This window comes from Agelaius tricolor, unplaced genomic scaffold, assembly GCF_023055355.1.
Source record: "Agelaius tricolor isolate 1412-34295 unplaced genomic scaffold, bAgeTri1.0.p SCAF_10, whole genome shotgun sequence".
Classification (NCBI taxonomy): Eukaryota; Metazoa; Chordata; class Aves; order Passeriformes; family Icteridae; genus Agelaius; species Agelaius tricolor.
The window spans coordinates 29,837,689-29,858,754 of NW_027269270.1; the positions used below are offsets into that span (position 1 = coordinate 29,837,689).

Genomic DNA, 21,066 nt, shown 5'->3' on the forward strand with positions numbered 1-21,066 from the left:
TTCACGTTGTTCAGGGATGTGATTGGCTCTGGTTACAATGGCCTTAGCCTCACTTCTCTGCATAATCTAGAAGTGAACACACTTGGAAATGAATCCAGGTAACTCTGGTCAGGCAGTGATGGTTTTACAGAGCTGGGATGTGCTGTATCGCCCAGTTTATAATTAATAGCTTTGATTTCACTTAATTCAGCAATAAAAATGGCCAATGCTTCAAGCTATGCTCTCTTTGTAAACACAAGTTGAAGGATTACAATTAGCAACTTTTATAAGGGATTGCAGAGTAACTTCAAGCGGTACATAAATTCCATCTGAGTGCTTTTTGAGTCTTTCTTTTTCTTCTTGATTGTATAGAGGCTGCTAATGGAGAGTTTGTAAATTTAAACAACTGTGTTCTGTTTCCAAGTACTGCAAGTATCATGCACTTACAAAGTCTTTGCTAAAGTTATACCTAAAGCTCGAGGTGTCAGGTGATCTGGGAGCAGCAGTTCCACAGACCTCTCCATACTGGACTTTTGGAATATTTCTTTTAGCTGCATGCCTTGGCTTTCAGAAAGCTCAGGGTCTGGTTCTCCACTGCCTTGCAATGTTTATAGTAATTCATGTCTGTAAAATGAGTACTGATTTCAATTGGCTGTTTCATCCTCCTTTGAAATTTGAATTGTTGCATAAAGCCAGGCTAAAGCTACCATCTTACTCTCATTTCATTTTTCCTAGCTATATTCTTGGTTTCAGCCTGCAAATTGTCAGAAAAGGAAACAAACAGTGTTGAGGATTTTAGTGTAGTGCAAATTGTCCAGCAGGTGAGTCAGAGAAGATCTGACCCCCAGCAGAGGAAAGAAACTGGTCCTTGCTTGAATGCAGGCAGTGTGTGCAGGGCATGAGGCTTTAGCCAGCAAACCCACAGGGTCAGCAGGGCCCTGCAGTGCATTCCCTGCACAGCTGCAGGAGCTGGGGCTGGGATTCACTGCCCCAGTGCATCCACTCCAACATTTTGCAGGAATGACCAATCACTTCCATGAATCCTGGAGGTACAAATATGCATTTTCTGACCAGAAAACCAAGCTAGATATGAAAGCCTTACTTTGCAGTGCAAAGCAGTGCTGAATTGACCCTTGGTTCACAGAAGGGACCTTGTAATGGTATTCCAGGGGAGATGGAGGGGGAGTCCATTGACCAGGCTGCTGTGAATAATGTGCTTAATGCTGAGCTTTCAGGGTGAGCACTTACAAGTGTATATTTTAAAGTGAGCTTGCTGTTACTGTCTCCAGGTAAAACCAATTTCTCATTACTCCTTTCCTAGGTTCAGAATCTTCTAGTAGTGTAGGGTCCTCCACGGGTTCTCTCTCTCACAGCCAGCAGCCTCTTCCAGTGCCAGCTCTAAGCCAGCCCTCCCCTGGCACGCCTGCCGTGTATCCAAGTGTCAGCTCTAGTAACTCTCTTTCCTTTGATGGTGGCATGAGCGGGCAAGTGGCACCTGCTGCTAGCAGCAGCTTCTTTCTGCTTCCCTTGGAAGCAGCGGGCATCCCGCCTGGCAGTGTGCTGGTCAACCCTCAAACAGGTTGGTACATGCTTGGGGGTGTCTGTGTTACACTGGGGAACTTGGAAAAGAATGCACGAGTGTTTGCATAAGGCTTCGTGTCACTATTGTCCTTTGTCCTTTATTTTTCTCTTCATTTTTTTTAATGTGGTTGTGTTCATTCAATGCACTTCATTTAACAAGGAAGTATGACTGGAGGATCAAAGGAAGGAATAAACTCACATGATTTTCTCTAGAAGAGTTTTAAATTGCATATATGAGTGACTTGCACAAAATATAAAAATCATATGAGTTACTGTCCAGAACACAGAATAACTTAATTGTTTCAGCTTTTTTCAGGAGAGGAAAATGTCCTTTCCAGTGCTTCTATAACCCAGTTTCAGTGAGGGGAGAGAGCCTGAGATAGGATTTATATTGACTTGAAAGAACTTATCATCCTTCTTTTTTTTTGATGCAAAATACTCATGTCTTTATGCTCAAGGCTGTTAATACAAGTGAAAGAAAGAAGCACAGGATGAAATACTATTTCTAAACTTGTCCTTGTCGCTTTAAAACAGGATTAAATCAGTGTTGGTGTAATTGGCCAATACTGGTATTTTTTAGTAAGTAGTAGAAAATTGTTGCTTCATAATGTAGATGCAAGGAGATATGTAATAACTTGTCTGGATTAAATAATTAGCGTTCCCAGGGCAAACTTTTATTGAAAAATTAGGAAATACTGAAAAATTTAATTTACCTTTTATGTGAAAGGTCAAAATTTTAGTATAATTATTTGTTTTCATTGTAGAAAAGAAAATACTTCAGGATATACTTACCATCATTCTGTAGATGGACTTGATTATGTTTGAATATAATTGCACATGATGTTTGAAGCAAAATGTTTCTCATTGGGGTTGTTAAATGAAGTAAATAATTTCTTTCACTAGAAGGTATAACATTGAAATAGATAAATTCCTCTTTTTCCTTAATATGAATGAATTGCTAAAAATTTGGTTACAAATGAATTGCTGTAGGACTTAATTTTCATAGATAGCCATTGGATTTGGAGGAGAATGTATTTGTCATCTTAGAGCTAAGTTCATTAGTAGTCTTTGATAATTATGTTAGTGTCTAATGAGCTTCTAGTAGAAGACAAAGAACACTTGGAGAACAAGGAACATTTAGGTGCAGATAAACTTTGATTTCCAGTGTACTGGAATCATCATATTCTATAATTGTTCCTCTGGCTTTACTGTTCCAGTGCCAGCCAAAGCAGAGATTGGTTCCTCAGGGTTTCTGACAGAGGAATCTGTGCCTTGGTCATTAGGAAAAGACAATTCTTAGCCAGCCACTATTAGAAATAAGTGAAGCTCTGGTGATTAGCATGAAGTAGTAAAAGGAAATAAGAAAATTGGAGTCCCTATTGATGTGAACATTGCCAATTATTGAGTGTTGAAGAGAAATCTGTTAAGCTCAGTTGAGTATCACCTGATGAGCTGCAGTCCAGCTGCTGGAGCTTATGTTCATGCTCCCTCTGCCATGAATTCCTCAGTCCTTTCTTCAGTAGCTGTTCCACTCTTCATGTTGGGCAGTTGCAGTTAAGTATGATGGCACCAAGAAGTCTGGAGGAGCATTAGCCTGCTTTGACAGGGTGCAAAGGCTTTAGGCTCAGTTTAAACCTTTTTAGAAAGGATAAGAACATCTTTAAATCAGAGGAGAGAAAAATTTACATCAGTGTTGGGCCCTTTAAGCATCAGAATAAGCCAACACGTGTCACTAAGCAGGTAGGCACAGGTCCTTGCCAGCCAGGCTGTTGTTCCTGAGATTTGTTTTGGTTTTTTCCAACCAGGCACAAAAAGAAATCACTGGGTATTTTTATAATTTACTTTTATGCTATTTATTTTTCAATTCTTTTTCATTGGCCCATTGCTGTAATACTAAGGTTGCAAATTATTAAATAGGAGAATAATTCTGTGTTATTTATTTTGAAAGCTAAAAGCCAATTAATCTAAGAATAGGGGAAGAGAGTCTTTTATCAGTAATCTCATTAGCAGTCATGGGAATGCCAGGGCAGCTATTGCTTTATATAGTTTTCAAAAAATACTTGCCTTTAAGCTCTCCTGTGTTCTGACTGGTTTTCAAATTGATTAAAGGAGGTAAATTTTTAAAATTAAAACAGTTTTTTTGTAGAGCTTTCCTTTATTACTCCTGTCATATTCAATCTATTGGGTTAAAAATCAAGTTCCAAGATGAGTAGCGTATAAGAAAAATTTTATGTGTGTTCACTACGTAAAGACTGGGGTATCTTTGTTTAGCTTCAATGTTTTGGGTTTTAGCTGCATGTAGTCATTGCTGTTATGGTTGTGGGCATTTATTTGGCATGAATCTCATATAAACCAGAATGGCTTCCCTTGTATTTCAGTGTTGTTACTGTATTGACTCTGCCTGCTGTAGGTACGTTTGTGTGTTCTGTCCCAGCTGGGATGTGCAGCTGGCTGTGTCTGTTGTGTCTCCCCGGGCAGGTCAGCCGTTCCTCAATCCCGACGGCACTCCGGTGGTGTACAACCCTCCCCTGCCTCAGCAGCCTGGTAGGAGCCAAGTGCCTGGAGCTGCACCTCAGCCAGCCCTGCCCAGCCCCAGCCAGCACCAGCCCGGAGCCAACCCCATCCTCTCACAGGTGCACTTGTCAAACACGTGCTCAGGGACGCCAGGGGTGGGGGTTATTTGTTCTTCTGCGCTGGATGGGGAGAACGCTCACACACATTAGGGGAACTGGGCTTTTTCCCTCCCACTCCTCACAACTGTCAGCTCTGATCATGCCTGAGCATGGTAGGCAGCCTCTTCTTAAAAATACTGAGGAATTTTAGTATGAAAATATTCTGTAACCAAGAACAAGAGATTCTGCCTTCATCCCTAATTGCACTGTGGAGTTACCCAGGCATTAAAAGCAATATAGTTGGCAGCTGGAAAGAGTTAATCCAACTGGAACCTTGGGCTTCTTGTCTCAGGGTTGTTTCTCAGCCAGATAAATTCCTGGGCTGTACAGCACAAGCAGGAGTCATGGCACAGTAGGAGTAGCTCAGGACTGGTACAGCATGAACTTCTCATGAGTAACACTTCAGCATATTCTGCTCACAAAACCACGCACACGAGTACAAAATGTATTTTATCCTTGTCTTGTACAAGAGTTTAGTAAAATAGGCCAGATTAAAGACTGCCCCAGCCCTAGAAGGAGAAGAAAAGCGAAATGCTTGGACAGGAGAAGGGAGGGTTCTCCCTCTCCACAGCAGCTATTTCAGGCACCAAGGTACTGACTGTAGTCTCCTGTGGTATTTTCAGATGGTTCTTAAATTTTATTGAAAAGTTATTTATAGAACTTCACCTAAGCCTTTTACCTTTGTTTGTTTGTTTTCCCTCTTTAAACCTGTTCAGATAGCTGGGTATGCCACAGTAGAGCTGGTCTGTTTTGAAAAAGGTCTCATTTGTACTCCTTCTAGTTCACAGTAGTGTGTATGTAATATTTGCTATTTTCTTCACAAATTCTTTACTAATTCTCTGATCACTTTTTCAATGGATGCTGGAATTAAACCAGCCTGAAATATTATGAGCAATGATAACTATCTAGGGAAAATATTTTAGTACTGTTGAGTAAATGAAAGTAGTATGTTTGAATTCATGGTTAGTAGTAAATTCATTCTGCCTTTAGGTGCTTTGAAGGAGTTCATGTTTAAAATGCGAGTGGAGTTTTTAGTCTCTCTGAAGCAAACAGTAAATATTAAATAGAAACAATTTGCTGAGATAGCTAATATAGTGTATAACAATAAAGCAATAGATGTCTTATGGGACACAGATATTCAGAGTTATTTCTGTTTTCATTCTATGTGGGCTTAGGCTTAAGAAAAAAGAGGTATCCATTCTGTTTCTGAGAGTGGAGCAAGTTGCTCTTCTGGAGCACAGTTTCTCTGTTACAAAAGACTTGTTTTCACTTCTCTTGCTCTGGTGTTAACCTTGTTCATAACCCTGTTATTTCTGCAGCCTCTGCGGGCTCTGCAGCCTTCCTCCCAGCCTGTCCAGTACTCTGCAGTGTCGTACCCACCCCCGCTCCTGCCAGCCTCCTCTGCACAGCAATACTCTGTGGTATTACACCTTCTCTTCTCTGCTCCTTGCACGGGCTCCTCTGGTGCCTGCTGCCCTTTGCTTGGCTGCTTGAGTGCTGGTGATACCAGGGTAGTGACTGGCTCTCAGTGACCCAGCACCGGAGTGCCCGAGATGGGAACATTTCACATTCAGCAGGAATACGTGCAATTGAGGCTATATAGATATATCTCTGTATTTTGAGATACATTCTTTCCCTTTCCCTTTGTAAAGAAAGCTTTTCAGTGCTGTTTCATTAGCCAGTCAGTACCTTTTTATGTCTCTGGATTAACCTCTTTCCATTGCTTCCTATTGTTTCCTTGTCTGCTCACTCTTCTGCTAAACCTTAATACATTCTGAGGGATCAGCTGCTCTGATTTTTTCTGGTTACCTTTTAGTAGCTTCTCTGGTAGAATTTTCAACAGTCCCACTTCTCTAGTATCTATTGTTTAATAAGTAGAAGCTGGAAATAAAATACCTTAGTCTATCAAAAACCAGGAAAAAAGAAAAAAAGTCACACAAAGTGAAACTGAAACTTAGTAAAGGAGAGTTGTTATCCAAGGGAGAATCTGAACTGGATTAGACTGAACTAGGGAGATCTGAACAGGTCAAAGTCTGCTCTGATACTCTACTGAGTGCATGTTTGTGTTGAGTTTATGTGGCAAGCTTTTGGAGCAGGGAGCTGCAGGGATGGCTTCTGGGAGAAGAGCCTGGGATCTGCCCCACCTTGGACAGAGCCCATTTCAGGCAGCTCTGGGGCTGACCCTGCACAGCCCAAGCTGAGTCAGTCATTCACACTGGTGGCACCTCTCAGTGTGCTTGGAAAGGGTGTGAGGGACAGGAGGGAGAAACAGCTCCACAGATATTGAGGGAGGAAAGCAAGGAGGTGCTCCAGGTGCTGGAGCAGAACCTGCAGCCTGGGGAGGAGACTTGTGAAGCAGATTCTCCCCTTGAAGCCCATGAAGGACCATGGTGGAGTAGATATCCATCCTGCAGCCCTTGGAGGATCCCATGGATGCTCTGAAGGAAGCTGGAGCCTTCGGTATCAGTTTTTCTGGTAGGACCCACACTAGGACTCTGCATTCCTGAAGGACTTCAGCCTTTGGGACGAGCCCACATTGAAGAGAATTGTGAAGGATGTATCCTGTGGGTGGGACCCCATGCTGGAGCAGAAGCGTGAGGAGGAAGAAGCAGTAGATACAGGACTGGGAACCAATCACAAACCCCATTCTCCATCCCTTGTGATACTTGGAGGAGGAGGTGGAAGATCTGGGAGTGAAGTTGAGTCTGGGAAGAAGCAGTGGGGTTGAGGGAAGCTGGTTTTAGTTTTGTTTTTACTTGTCACTATCCTACTCTGCTATTAATTGGCATAAAAAAAATAATCTTCCTGTGGTGGTCATTGATGAATGATTTTCCTGTCCTTCTCTTGACCCATAAGCCTTTCATTGTATTTTCTCCCCCTGTATTGCTAAGGATGAGAGGAAGGGTGGAGTGACTTGGGGGACACTTAGGAACCAGCCAAGGTTAACTCATCACAGTGTTGTACAGCAGCTAATTTTCAACATTAATCAGAAATGTCTTATAATAAATAGAGTCTAAGCTGAATTCAAAAGGGATGTTTCTTCTGAAGTTGAGAGTTTGAATGGGTGCTAAAGCAGAGAAGGAAACTCCTTCCTGTTTGTGGTAATTTCAAAGCATTTCCCTTCAGGAAATGGGTTCCAATACTAAGTGCCCTGGCAATTTCAAAAATTTATTCCTGCTGATGGTAACTAATGTAACATAATGGAAAGGATTGATGGTCTTGGATTGTATTCCAAGTGTAACACCTCTGTAGTTGGCACCAGGAGAGTGCTTTCTGCATTTATTGGGAATGCCATGTTCCAGGGCTGAATCCTGCTTGTACCATACCTGTCACTGCAGGACAAAGCGACCAGGTCAGACTTTACTTACACTGGTAGTGTAACAGAAATCAGTGTGGTGTGCCTTGAGTATATCCTTCAGACATATTTAGAGCTAAGATAAACTCACATGCAGTATCTCCTCTTCAAACTCAGCATTTGGAAAAGCAGAATGTAAAATCCAATGTAGAAAAGCATTATAGTTGCATTTAATAGGCACCATTAAGGAATGAAATACCAAAGTCAGATTACTACCTAATGAAAATAAGGCTTTTTAAGATGTACTAAATACATATGAAAGGTATACTAAATTAAGTTTTAGGTGCAAATTCATGTTTCCGACAGTAATTAATAATATCTTTAGCCTGGAAACTAAAAAAACCATAACATCATAAAATGTGAATGTAGCTAATCAGTAAAAGATGGAGCTTGCACTTACTTTCTCTTGATTAATTCCTATCTTCTTAAGATGATCTAAGACCAGATGGTCTTGAAATAGTTTTAATGTACCTGCATGTTTGGAGAGTCCACTTTCAAAGTATGAACCAAATCTTCCAGTTTAGCAAAAAACAAGCAATACTAGTTAGTGATCACGTCTAATTTTCAGGATGTTGCTAATTTGATGTTGAATTGCTTGCTAAGAAAAGGGGCTTGGGGTTACAGTAACAGAAGTTTCAGATTCCACAGGACCCCTGCAGTGCAGAGTGCAATCAGTGGCATCCTTTCAGATGATAATAAAACACAGATAGAGGGTAGCCACTGGAACACATTTCTCGATGTTATTTAATTTCAGATGAAAAGATAATTGATCCCTGCATGTAGGATAATAACTAAGTTAGAGGAATGTACCTTTTAACTCAGGATTAGAGTGTCATTATGTTAAACTCTTAAACACAAAATTTTACTTCAGCAATCCTGATGCATCCTGCTATTTTAACTGGGGTTAGATGTTTTCGCTCAAGTTTTGGAGCCCAGTCAGAAAATGTTAGTGACACAAATTCTGAACTTTCTTTTTGACAAATGAATTCTCACAATAAGGCAGATGTAATCCAAAAGGCAAAATATTTGCAGTGAAAAGAGTGAAGTCTGAACATGGATGTTCTCTCTTGCTGTCAGCCCTGAGGATAATTTGCTACTGTTCCACCTTCTTTGCTGTTGTTCTTTGGCTGCTGTTGCTACTGCCCAGTAACGTGAGACGTGCTGTCCGAAACTTACTGAACTACTTGGCTATTTTATTTCTTTACCCTCGAACGTGCATTTGCAAATGTAGTTTTCCCTGTTTCCCCCCCCGCCTGCAGCAAGACAACCTGGGATCGCAGTTCAGCCACCTGAGCCTGGCGCGGCAGCCGGCGGCGGAGGGCGCGGAGCCGGGCCCGGCGCTGTTCCAGCCCGGCGTGGTGCTGCAGCCCCCGCAGCAGCCGGGCTTCATCCTGGCCGCCGCGCCCGCAGCGCCGCCCGCAGCGCCGCCCGCGCCCGCCCCGCCCTACTCGGGCCCCGCGCACGCCGTGGGCCAGCCCGTGCTCCCGCAGCAGGGATACGTGCAGCAGCCCGTGCCACAGGTACCACACGGCCTCCCGAGGGCTGGGGGAAAACTGACCCTGCTCCAGCAGGGAACCGTGCAGCTGCAGCTCTGCTGCTGTTCTGGGGTTGGGCTCTTTGCTGGGTATGTGTTTTGTCATGAATGACTTCAGTTTACTTTCCTCAAGTAAACTGTCGACAAGGAAAGTAGAGAAATTGGCTGTTAAAGAGAAAATCTATGTAGCATAAGGAATTTTTGAATCGCTGAATTATTTATCATCCATTGCACCTTTTAATAAAGTTTGCATCTTTGTTTTGTGGATTTTGCATTGAGATGTCTGCGTGCTCTAAAGCTGCCTGCAGGCAGTGACCCTGTGACTGTTGTTTGCAGATGGCGCCGTGTTACTGCACCCCCAGCCAGTACCCGCACTCCAGCCAGCAGTACCGCCCCGTGTCTGTCCACTACAGCACGCAGCAGAGCCAGGCCCTGCCCCAGCCTGGCCAGCAGACAGGTTTGTTCAGCTCTTGCAGCATTTCACTAGGGCACTTGGGGTGGTTTCTCTCCTGCTTTTTCATTTTAAACTTACTTTGCTGTAAAATTTCAAATAAAGTAGAGGATCAAATGTAAAATACAAAGTGTAGCTAACCTAAGGTGGAGAAATTTCAAGCACTTGTGCATGAAACTTGGGATTCAAGCCATTCCTTTGAGTGGCTCATGCTGTAACTTTAATTACAGGGTTTTTTAAATGTAAAGGTTAATAATTTAAAAAATTTGTAACCCAATAACTAATAACTTGATTAACTTGCAAAGTAAGATCAATTAGTACCTTTAAATGATGTGACATTAAAGAGATGTCCCTTAACTGAAAGTTCTAAGCTAAAGATCCTAATCTTAGATGCTGTGGCATGAAAAGAGTTCTGTGCAGAAGATATTGGTGATACTGTTTTACTCTGTCTTTCTGTCCTATGATTAAAGGTATCAGGGTATTGGATGGAATATATACTGTGGTTACCTATTTTAGTAAAGATTTTCAGCTAACTTACCCTTCTATGAATGTTAGCAAACTTCATTTCCATCTCCTTCCTTTCTTCTTGTCTTTTTTTTTCCTTACAGATTTTAACTGTAGGCTACCATTATTCTCACAATCTGTACTTCTAAATACTGTTATGACTTCTTCAATAAGATTTGTATTCCTGAAACAAATTTACTTCTCAGTAATATCTTGACTCATGGTCAAACTTTCAGAAGTAACTAGTGCTGTTTGGAGGCAGAGATCCTTAAAGACCAGACTTTTATACCAGCTCTCAGTTGAATCCATAACATCCTTCTGAGTTTCTCTCAGGAGGGTCTTTTTAATTCCTTCCCCTGCCCCTCTATGTGTTGCTCGACAGAGACAGGATGGAAGATCAACTTTTACAAATGTTAACTGGATTTATTTGTGTCCTATGAAGCAGCATGTAAGAGGGATAGCTCCTCTTCTGCACCTCTTCTAGGAAGTGCTCCAATAGGAGCAACATTTGATGGAGTTATTCAGGGTTCAGTTCACAAAGATTTTTTTCAAAGGAAAACAAATTACTTGGTTTTGCAATTTGTATTATCCACTGGTGTTAGAGATGTGTTACCCAACTGTATTACACAACCTGCTTTCCTTCCTCAGAATTTTTAATACCTAGACTATTTAATAGCAAAAAGTCTGAGGCTCAAGGGGGATTACTTCCCACTGTGGGGACACCCTGTGTGAGCAGCACACAAACTCCCCAAATCAGAGAGCTCAGTGTACATTTGTACCCCAACAAAGCAGTCTGAATTGGAAAGCATGGGGTGATAAGGTGCAAAGGGATTAACTGGTTGCTATTGGGTAAGTTCCTTTCTTGTATATTTTTAGCTCTTTATATTTTCACTGAATTGCACTGCCTGTGGGTGAAAAGTATCAGCAGATAAACTCCCTCTCTGTCCTGGAAGAAATGAAATAAGCAAGCTGTGCAGACAGCTGCTCTACTGCTTTGATCATGTGCCCTGTACCTGCACTCTGACATCAAGGGATCCTGTTTAGGTAGTATGGGGATGGTCCAGCCAATAATTCTATTCAGTGTTGGGTTACTTGGTGTTTACCAGCACTAATGGGAGAAAGAAGGATCTTACCAGAAACTGCATAATTAGTGTTTAACTGAAAATCTCCAAACTGCTCTCCAGCTATTGCTGGTTCTCATTTAATGCTTTATTGGCAAATTTGAATCAGCGTTTTAGAAACTGGTGGTTCCATGTCTTGTTATGTGTTCTGGAAATACCTCATAAGATGGTGTATTTGAAAATTCCCTTGTAATTTATTTTAAACCATTGATATTTGTATTAATTTGACAAAAAGCTACACCTGAAGTGGTTGATGCTTATTTTTTAGCAATGTGTGGTTTTTGAGCCAAAGGCACCACATTACTTGGCTCATACAGCAAAGTGGCTGGGCAAAAATGAGAGTTACAAGTCTTGCATTACATAAAAGCCATGGGGATTGTTCATCTCAGGAAGTGGTTACTAACTATGAAATAACTTTGCAAACACAAATTCAGATAAAAGATGGCAGCTTCTGAGAGCATGGCAACTGCAGCCACTTCTGCTCTAATGTTGAGGAGTGGCCTGACTTTATTGATGAGCTGTTGGATTCGGGGCCGTAACACTGTCTGAGAGGTTTACATTTCTCACAGTGAACCGGTCTCTTTTTCAGCTGCTTCCTGGCTTCCTTTTTAAAGGGGTTTCAGGTGAAATATTTTGGGGGGTTCACTTTTAATAAAAATGCTTTTGTTGCCCAAAAGATGTCGGGAGAAGAAAACTCTCCTTAAGAAAAAAAGCATTTCCAATTGCCATGTTAATGTGAGCCCAGTTACCACAAGACCTAACTCCAAGTTGTTTAAAAATCCAGTCTGAACTACAGTTCCTGTAGGAACATCAGCTGCAGTTCAACTGGCTTCTGTTTCACAAGCCAGGGATAAAACTACTCCAGCTGCAACAGTAGCTGTAATAGTCAAAACCAAGCTCATCAACTCCCAGCTCATTAACTGAGTGCTTGTACTTGCTTTTCTGTTCTTCAATAAACTCTGTTTCTCACTCCTAATGCATTATTCAAAAAATGTATTTCCATATTCTGTGAGTTAACTTTTCTTATCTTAACTGTGATTTCTTTTGAATTATGTAAATATTAAGGAACCTGCTCCTATTTTTACCTCCAGTTTCAGAGTATTTCTGTGTAATGGGGCAATCTGCTGTGGCAGGTGTGGGGTTTGTGCTGAGTGCTGCATTTCTGTCAGCCCACTCTATGCAGAGGTGAAACTGCAGCTAAAAATAGAGCATTCTTTGGAACGCTCTGGGGAACCTTCGTGGCAGCCAATTTGTATTGTTCCAGTTCCCTCTGCTTGCAGAATTGATTGTATCTGTCTCTGCAAGTGCCAGAAAAGGCTGCAGAGCTACTCACGGGTCCATTGCAATTTCTGGGACATGAGGGGTTCAGACTGCAGGTGCACTGTCACAGCACAACTTCCCATTCTGCTGCTTTTTAGGGGCCAGAGACCACTTTAGAACAAAGTATGTTAAAGCATTTTGAATATTACAGATATGAAGGGCATTTTGTGCACAGTTCAAACTTAAGTTATTAAGAATTCTAAGTACTAGTCCTACTTCAAGCATGTATTGTTCTGAAGTTTTGTCTAGTCCTCTGAAAATATTTATAGTGTTGTGTGTTTCTAATGAATAGCTGTCTTGGTTTTAACAAACTGAATCTTCTTCCCTTTAATTTTCTGAAGCAATATTTGATAATATTAACAGTCTTTGTTTGGTGTTCATTGTTGCAATTTCTATGGAGAGCCTGCTGAGGCTGTTAGTGCACAATGTTCATTGTACTGTGTGGACAAAATCAATGAACATCGGAGGGTGCTGCTCACAAAAAGGTGTTTTATGTTAACTGGATTACTTTCAGAATAGACTGAGCCTTTTTTTAGCACAGTTTAAAGAAAACCCAAGGGAGTTTTTGCAGCTAAATTTGCTCTATTATAGTTCCTTGCCAAGGTAGGGAGCATGGAGAATGTCAAGGTCAGTGGGCTATGAATGTGTCCAACTCAAACGCAGACTCTTCTTGCCGTCAGTGCATCTTGACAAGCCCAGTTTTGTTATTCTGGAGGGATAACTGGCTTTGTCTCAGAAACACTGACTGTGTTGGGGTTTTGCTGATGTGGTAAGTAGTGCACACCTGTATGATGGAACATGAGAAAAAAGGAACTTGTGTTCTGCATGTGTTTGGATCATGGTAGCAGTTACCTGCGAAATGCTTTTGAAAAAAAGAGGAAAGGGGAGTTTAGGTTGGACTTTATAAATGCACCAATTTCCTGTTTGGCATTCATGCTTGGGGTGTTTTGGTTTGGGTTTTGGGGTGGGGTAGGGTGGGTTTTTTTAGGCAATTTTTGAAAGATAGTAGAGGATCCAGTTTAAACAATAATAAATTGTTTTAGAGACACTGTAGAGGGGGGAATATGAAAATCTTTCTTTGTGTCCCTAAGATAACTTTGAATATAAAACATCTTCCACTATGTACCAACATGGCTTGAACTTGGAAGATTTTTCTCAGTCCCCAGTTGGTTTTAGCATTACAGATTTCAGAAGAAATTGCCCCTTTGGAAAGGATTTGCACCCAGGCCTTATGCAAATTTTTCTGAAGTCTGATTTAGTTTTGAATTGCAGTCAAGATGCTCTGACCCCTGGGGCACCTGAGGTCCAAGCTGAATTTTGCATATGTAGAATTTTCAAACCGAAGTACCTGGAATGGCCTTGTTCACAAGAGCAGACAATGAATTGGGTTTGATCCTGTCCAGCATGCTTTGTTCAAGTGCTTCCAGCTTCCACCTGTCAAATCAAGGTGTTAATGCATGTAAGCCAGAGTGTAAATGAGTAGTGCACGCATGTGGGAGCACCATTGCAAACAGTATGGATAATATTTCATGCTGAATCCAAATGAGTAAATCTATTAATTTTAATGTTGGCTTCTTTTTATATGCATGATAAGTTCAACTGTTGTGAAGCTGCCAGATTAAACAAGCCATTGGAAAATGCTACAAGTGTATTTTTGAATAGGCAACTATGCTTAAAATGTGTTCATTATTTCAAAGTAAGATTTAAATGTATAATTTCAGGTTACCAGATTTTGCCCAACCAGCAGCAAAACTACCAGGGTTTAGTTGGAGTTCAGCAGTCTCAGAATCAAAATCTAGTCAGTGGCCAACACAACAACATTGGGAATCAAATTCAAGGTGTGATTGTTCCATATCCCTCAGTGCCATCTTATCAGGTGGGTAATGTATTTGTAACTTTGCAATGACTCTTCTGTGGCTTTGAGTGTTGGGGTTTTCTTTAAGTCCTTTGCTTTATGGTAGAAATGGTAGAAGGCTGCAAGCAGGTGCCAAAGGTGACTTGGGGGACAGAAGCTAAAGATTCAAACCCATCACTGAAGTGAGAAGAAACAAGAGCTTGTCACAAGTGCACAAGTTCTGGTGCTGTTAAAGGCCAAGTGCTGCATCAGTTGCAGTTCAGAGGGTGGGGCAGAAAAGCTTGGAAGGTTTCCTTCCCACCACTCCAGTTTCTATTGTAGAGAAAATAGCTTGTTAATTCATGGAGTCTCTTGGAGGCAACATTTCCATTGGGGAGGAAGAAGATTAAAGTTGGTTTTTTTTTGTTTAATATGGTGTTGTTATTTTAGCTACTGTTACCACTCTTATTCTGGTTTTAGAGAATTCCAGGAGATCTTTCAGTTTCTGGGGTTATTTTTAAATTCTTATATCAGCTGGATGGTGGTCAAGAGGCAGAAACATTGTCTGCAGGAGAAAATCTGACTGTGTGGCCCATTGCAGGTTTCGGTGCCTCAAGGTTCCCAAGCAGTGCCCCAGCAGACGTTTCAGCAGCCTGTTATAATTCCCAGCCAGTCCAGCCAAGGGCTGCCCACCACAGGAATGCCAGTGTACTACAGTGTCATTCCATCAGGCCAACAGAACAATCTAAGGTAACTTTAACTGATCCTTCATTTCTCAGCAGCTGGGCTTAGTGGCTTTGTCAGAACTGGCAGGATCTGGTTTTAGTACGGCAGCAAATACTAAAACTATTATTTTAAAAGCAGACTTACATTCTATTTATTTTCTGCTCTTATGCAATTAAGTGAAACAAGCAGTACTGCTTTACTGTGACATACTTGTTGGACTGGAAAACATTGTCTCCATAGCACTTTGAGCAATATTTTACTGCAGTTCCACCTCTTAAATTTTCTGCATTCCATTTCTTACCCATGAGACACCAGTGTGCTCAGCAGTTCAGTCTTTCTGCAGTAATGTTTAAGATGACTATCCATAGTCACTGGTTTTGACAAAGATACTACATGAATAATGTGTAGAGGAAAAATCATTTGAATCCCAGAAAAAGACTGACTTCTTTTTTGGAACTTTGGAACTTTTTTTGGAAAAGGTTTAGCTTACTTTGTATTGTAGATGAGGCTTGCTGGCACCAAGCTGGGTGTGAAACAAGTGTAGAAACTTGGCTTTTGTTTGATAAATAACCTTTTTCTTCTCTTTTTTTACCTACCTTGGTAGCAGCAAATTGCTCTGCATGTACAGCCCTCCCTGAGTATACATCTGTGTCCCCAAAGCAGTCTATTTGAGAACAGATAGGAAGTACCTAGGAGAATTCATTAGGATTCATGCTTCTTACAAATTTTTCTTTCTCGAGTTTTTTTGAACTTACAAATGTGCAGCATTTAAAAATACCTGGGAGCTTTTAAACAAGCAGCAACAGTTTGAAGCTTGTTCATCCTTTTGAGAGTGCAGACCTCAGTAGTATTTGTGTCATCGCCGCATGGTTTCGTCTACTTAAATCTGGATTCCTGTTCTTTGTATCTGAAGGGTTTTTAATCCTTTTCTGTTTTATATTTGAGATTCAGTGAAGTCACAGGTAGGCATAATTCCAGATTTTCTTGAATTAAGTTTGGTTGCTTGATCTTTTGTGTAATTTAGAATGTCCCTCTCATTTATTAGGAATTCAGAGCAAACTAGCAACCAATGGCAGCATTTGCTTTCATCAGAATAGTTATGCTGCAGCACTTGAACAAGGAAAGCAGAGTGCTGTTCTGCAGGAGCTGAGGGTCAAGCCTTCAGGTCACTGCTGAAAACTAGAATCAGTAGGCAGAGCAGAAGCTGTGTGAAAGCATCTCTGTTTTCACTTGGTTTTGTCTGCTTTAATGGAAGGGAATCTTCAAATTAAAATTATATAAGTGACCTGTGGGACAAAGGATGGAACAAACTTTCGACAACATAGGTAAAAATAGTAGGTCCAAGAGGATTAAACCTACTTTTTCTTTTTCCACAATTTAAAGGAATTGTTTTATTCTCAGAATGGTTATCTGCTAGTACAGGATTCTATAGGCACTGCTCTGACTGTGTTCCACCAACCTGATATTCTGGCTGAGCATTAGTGGTAAAATAGAATCTAACCATGTCTGTTACCTGGTTTTCCCCTGATTACCCTGAAAAGCTACCTGGCATAAATAAACTTTTCAAGTTATCCTTTTCCCCTGCAGTCCTGTTCCATCTCCTCTCTGGCTGTGCTGCCCCAGCTGCCCAGGGCCAGCCCCCAGCTGAGGGACTGCATCCCAAATCCTCATGGCAGGGGCTGTGGGGATCTCGTAACCGAGACCTAATTCTGCTGCAGTGAGCAAGACAACAAATTGTCTTTTTGTTATTATTTTGCTGCATGTCTTTATGCTGATACAGAGCTGTGGACACAAAAATAGAATATCAAAGTAGGTAAATTAATACAGTTTCTCAGTGTAGGCAGGGCACATGTTTTTGCTAGGGAAGAGGTGGGAAGCTTCAGTCTTCTGAAGAATGAATGAATTCAGGGTAGGTGGGAATATTACTGATTTAAAATGAACAAAAGCTCAGTGATTTGCAGTACATGTACACAGCAAATGCAGGAGTCGTGATTAAATGAGTGCAGCATAAATGCCTGTTAGTCATGTTCTTTTTTTGTTATTACAGTTCATCTGTAGGATATTTGCAGCCTCCTGGATCAGAGCAGATACAGTTTCCTAGAACATCATCACCATGCAACTCACAGCAGCTTCAAGGACAGCAGTGTGCAGGTTGGGAGAACAAACTTTTTATTGATAAGCTTAAAAAAGGTCTAGCTATTATTATGCTGGGTGATTGGATATTTGCTGTTAAGGGTTTGATTTAGAATTAACTGCTGGATTCTATTTCTTCTTTTGTTCATTTTTGAATTTATTTTCCATTTTTAACACTGAAGCAGATTAATTTGAAATCTCAATTTTTTTTATCTTTGAAATACTTCAAGTTACTTTCTTAAAATCCAATACCCTACATCATAATACCTTGCACATCTACTGGTAGTTAAGAGAGACATGGGAACCATACATTGGCAGCAGAATCACTTCCATCCTTTTCTCAATTGCCAGATGGGTCTGAAAACCTTGGGATTTGGGTCTCTGTTTGACAGAAGGAGTGAGGTACATTTTGGAGGCAGCATACTTGGCTCTTCTACTCAAGAACCATTCTAGATTTCAGTTAACAGAGTAGGAGCAGTGATTTTCTTGAGGGGAGTTTGAAAACTGAGCATTGTGGGGTAGCTTTTTGACCTGCTGGAAAGCTGAAAGAACTTCAAAGCTGTGTGGGGTGTTATGTTTTTATGGCAGCCTTATTTACTGCTTTTACTTTCATAGTTTATAGCAACCATTCAAGTCAGAAGCCATCACCTCCTACATTATTGCCACCTTCATCCAAGTCAAAGCCACAGCAGGCTGCTTCCATTGTGCACTACAGCATAGTGTCTCCACCCTCATCATGTAAAAGTTCACCCACTGGTCTTTCCATCATGCAGCCAAAAAAAGGTATATTTTATTGGGATTTTCATCTAAGCCATTCTGTCTAGAACGTGCTGTAAATTTGCAGATTGGTTTCATGGCTAACTGCTAGAACAACTGCAACTTGGGTGCCATCTCTGATTTTTTTATTTTTTTTTAATTCTTCATCTGCATTGCTATTATTGTACCTTTTAAAATGATAAGTTGGATTTTAAGTGAAACAGTGGCTCATGGGGGCAGTCTGGAGCCACCCTCAGCAGGTAAATGTTACTCAGCAGAAACATTTAAGTCGGGTTCAGAAGGTTTTGATGTACAAAATACTTGGGTCATTTTTAGAAGGTGTGTAAACAGAAGCCTCAATGTGTTTGAAAGCAGTGCTGACATTCATCTTATCAATCCATGAAACCTTCATAAATGTTAATATCCAGACACTTAAAACTCTGAAGTTCCAACCATAACATTGATGATGGACTGGTCAGGAAAATAAGAGCACTAGGGTTAGCCACCAAACAAGAGATTACAGAACAATCCTGTGACCACAGTGGCACAGTCTTTATTTATTGTTAGGGAATTTGATACATTAGAGGCTTGTTAGGTACAAAAGGGATAATCTCAAATTCTGCTATCTCAGTATTTTGCAAGCAAGCACTAGATTAAACAACCCTAGATCAATGACCTAGATTCTGTTACAGATGTGGTGTTTCTTACAAACATTTATCTTTAAAGTGTTTTTGAACCTGTTTATTAGTAAATAGATAACATGCAGTTAAGTGGCAAGCTAGCTGGATTAGCAGTTCATGGGAAGGTTTGGTTTGGTTTCCATTTTGCTTTAATTCTGGAAGATTGTCATTTCAGAATGCCTAAAGGGAGTTTGCACTGGTTTGTTTTTCTGCCCTCCTATCTATCCTGGAAGTGCAGGTTTTGTGCAGTTTGGATGGCCTGGTTCAGACCTGCAAACTGGGAGTTCAGGGAGTTTCAGGAAGGAGGAAGCCCTCTATGAAGGAGCCAGTTCTGGGGAATAAATCAAAACTTGTGCTTTTCAACAAGTGAAGGCATTGAGATGCTGAATGAAGGCCTCTGAGGTGGGGCCGGTGAGCAGCTCCACAGACAAGCAGCAGGGTTGTGTTACAGGGGACCAGGCTGTAAAGCTGGGGAGGCTTTGAAGGATTTCTGGGTTTCACTTCTCATGGGATTTGACAGGTCATAAAGTGCCTGCAAACTGACTTATGCACTGTATGACATTGCATTGTGCCAGGATACTTGGTTAGGAAAGAATTCCATTTATTTTCATTGCCTGAAGTGCTAGGGAATTAGAACCGAAAGAAAAAACATGATTTTCTGAATGCATAAAGTTTTCTTCTGCAGTTGAAATTGCACTTTAAATTTACACTCTTTTAGAGATGGTGGTGTAGATGTTTCTGGAAGACAAACATATTTTTGTTGGGTGTTCCATTCTCACAGAACAGAGATAATTCAGAAAGAGTATGCTAGAGTGTTGCAGAGTGAAAACCAGTAAGCTGTAAATTATTATACTTTATAAAATATATAAATATATGCATACAAGATTAAAATGAAACCCATTTTGGTGTGCTAGATGTAGTGTGTGTGTATAGGTGTTTGGCATATCTCAGGTTTACATATAGGGACTAGATAAGTTAATGGCTTCACCAGTGGCAAACTGTTGTGTTGTATATTATTCTGATTATGTAGCAGTCATAAACTGAGTTTATTCTGTTATGCAACAAAAGAGAAATATTCACAATGTGGCTCTTGCAGGGACTGCTTAATTTATATCCTCTGCTAAAGCTGGCCAGATACCTGATGGTTCAGTTGCAATCTGTAACACCTGGGTAAAACTTCTTGCTATTAAAAAGAAAGTATAGATGTGAAGACATTGTTAATTCAGTTAGCCATGTAATAAATATTTCCAAATACGATTTACAAAAGCTAGTGTAGTTTTAATGTTATGCATTCCTTATTCTACACAGTTTGGTTTGATTTTTGAAGAAGTCTCTTTCTTTTTGTGGAGCCCAGGGGTAGTGAAAACAATAGCCCATTATAAAAAGCACCAGATTAATGCATTTTATAATCTGTACCTTGATGCTATGATGTGGCAGTAAATTTAGAACACTGCAGAATCCTGCTTTCTGGATGATTAAATGATGTTTAAAGTGTGTTTTAATCTTGGTTTCTGAGAAATGTTGTAAAAAGTGGGTAGAGCAGAGAAGGAAATTGCAAACAGGCATTTACAAATAAAAAGGGCATTATATAAATTACTTGGGGCAGAGTGGGGAGATGGTTTGTCTCTTGGGCAGCCTCTCCTCACAGCTGCTGGTGTGAGACCTTGTGCAGCAGTGCTGGATGTTGAGGTGTTCTCCCCTGGCTCTGGGCTTTCTGTGCTGCCACAGGAGCCAGGTGGGACAGGGTGTGGGGATCAGTTTGCAGTGTCTGCCCAGAAAAGCATTCCAGGGAGGACTTGTGAGGGTAAGCCTGCCTAGACCAAAGGCTGATCCCAGGTCTTTCTGATAGATGCCATTGTATCAGAGAAAACATTTTGAGTCTGCATTGCTGGACATCATGTAAAACTATTTTCACTTAATATCACGTTCTGCAACACAGTGCTCTGATGGAAACTGCAGTGAATGTTGAATACTGTCAACTACTAATAAATAGAGATTTCTTTCAAAAGTGTTCTCAGCAATGAATTTCAGTAGCTCCACTACCTGATTTGCTGGGAAGCCCTCTCTAAGTTAGCTATTGCAAAGTGGAAATGTGATTGCACCGCGGCTACTGGTCCATTTCTCTCGAATCAGCAGCTCCTTAGGCAGGCGTGTTGCGGATGTCATTGCCCTTTTCCCGGTGGCACCCGCCGGCAGCGCTGACGGGGCTCTGCTCCCTCCCTGTGTTGCAGCCGTGGCGCCGCCGCCCGCCGGGGGGGTGGTGATGATGCAGCTCAACGTGCCCGGCAGCGCCGCGCCGCGGAACCCGTCCCCGCCGCAGAGGAGAGCGGGCAAGTACTACTGTGAGCACCCCCGCGGGCACAAGGGCACGGAAATCAGCACTTTAGACGGTGCTGCGCAGGTAGGAGGTGACGCGGGAC

General features: G+C 41.3%; 1 protein-coding gene across 10 annotated transcripts in view; it reads left to right on the top strand.

Annotated features, from left to right (window-relative positions):
• R3HDM1 (R3H domain containing 1) overlaps positions 1-21,066 on the top strand; it is a 55,313-nt gene that overhangs the window by 24,404 nt on the left and 9,843 nt on the right. For 5 of the 10 annotated variants that reach the window (XM_071435398.1, XM_071435400.1, XM_071435402.1 and 2 more), the window contains 10 exons: positions 1,301-1,558; positions 4,039-4,193; positions 5,552-5,653; positions 8,847-9,107; positions 9,458-9,578; positions 14,239-14,393; positions 14,953-15,101; positions 17,125-17,228; positions 17,826-17,993; positions 20,878-21,047. In XM_071435398.1, coding sequence (XP_071291499.1) covers positions 1,301-1,558; positions 4,039-4,193; positions 5,552-5,653; positions 8,847-9,107; positions 9,458-9,578; positions 14,239-14,393; positions 14,953-15,101; positions 17,125-17,228; positions 17,826-17,993; positions 20,878-21,047 — 1,643 coding nt within the window. The remainder of the gene's footprint in view (positions 1-1,300; positions 1,559-4,038; positions 4,194-5,551; positions 5,654-8,846; positions 9,108-9,457; positions 9,579-14,238; positions 14,394-14,952; positions 15,102-17,124; positions 17,229-17,825; positions 17,994-20,877; positions 21,048-21,066) is intronic. The other 5 variants (XM_071435403.1, XM_071435401.1, XM_071435404.1 and 2 more) reach the window with 5 other exon arrangements.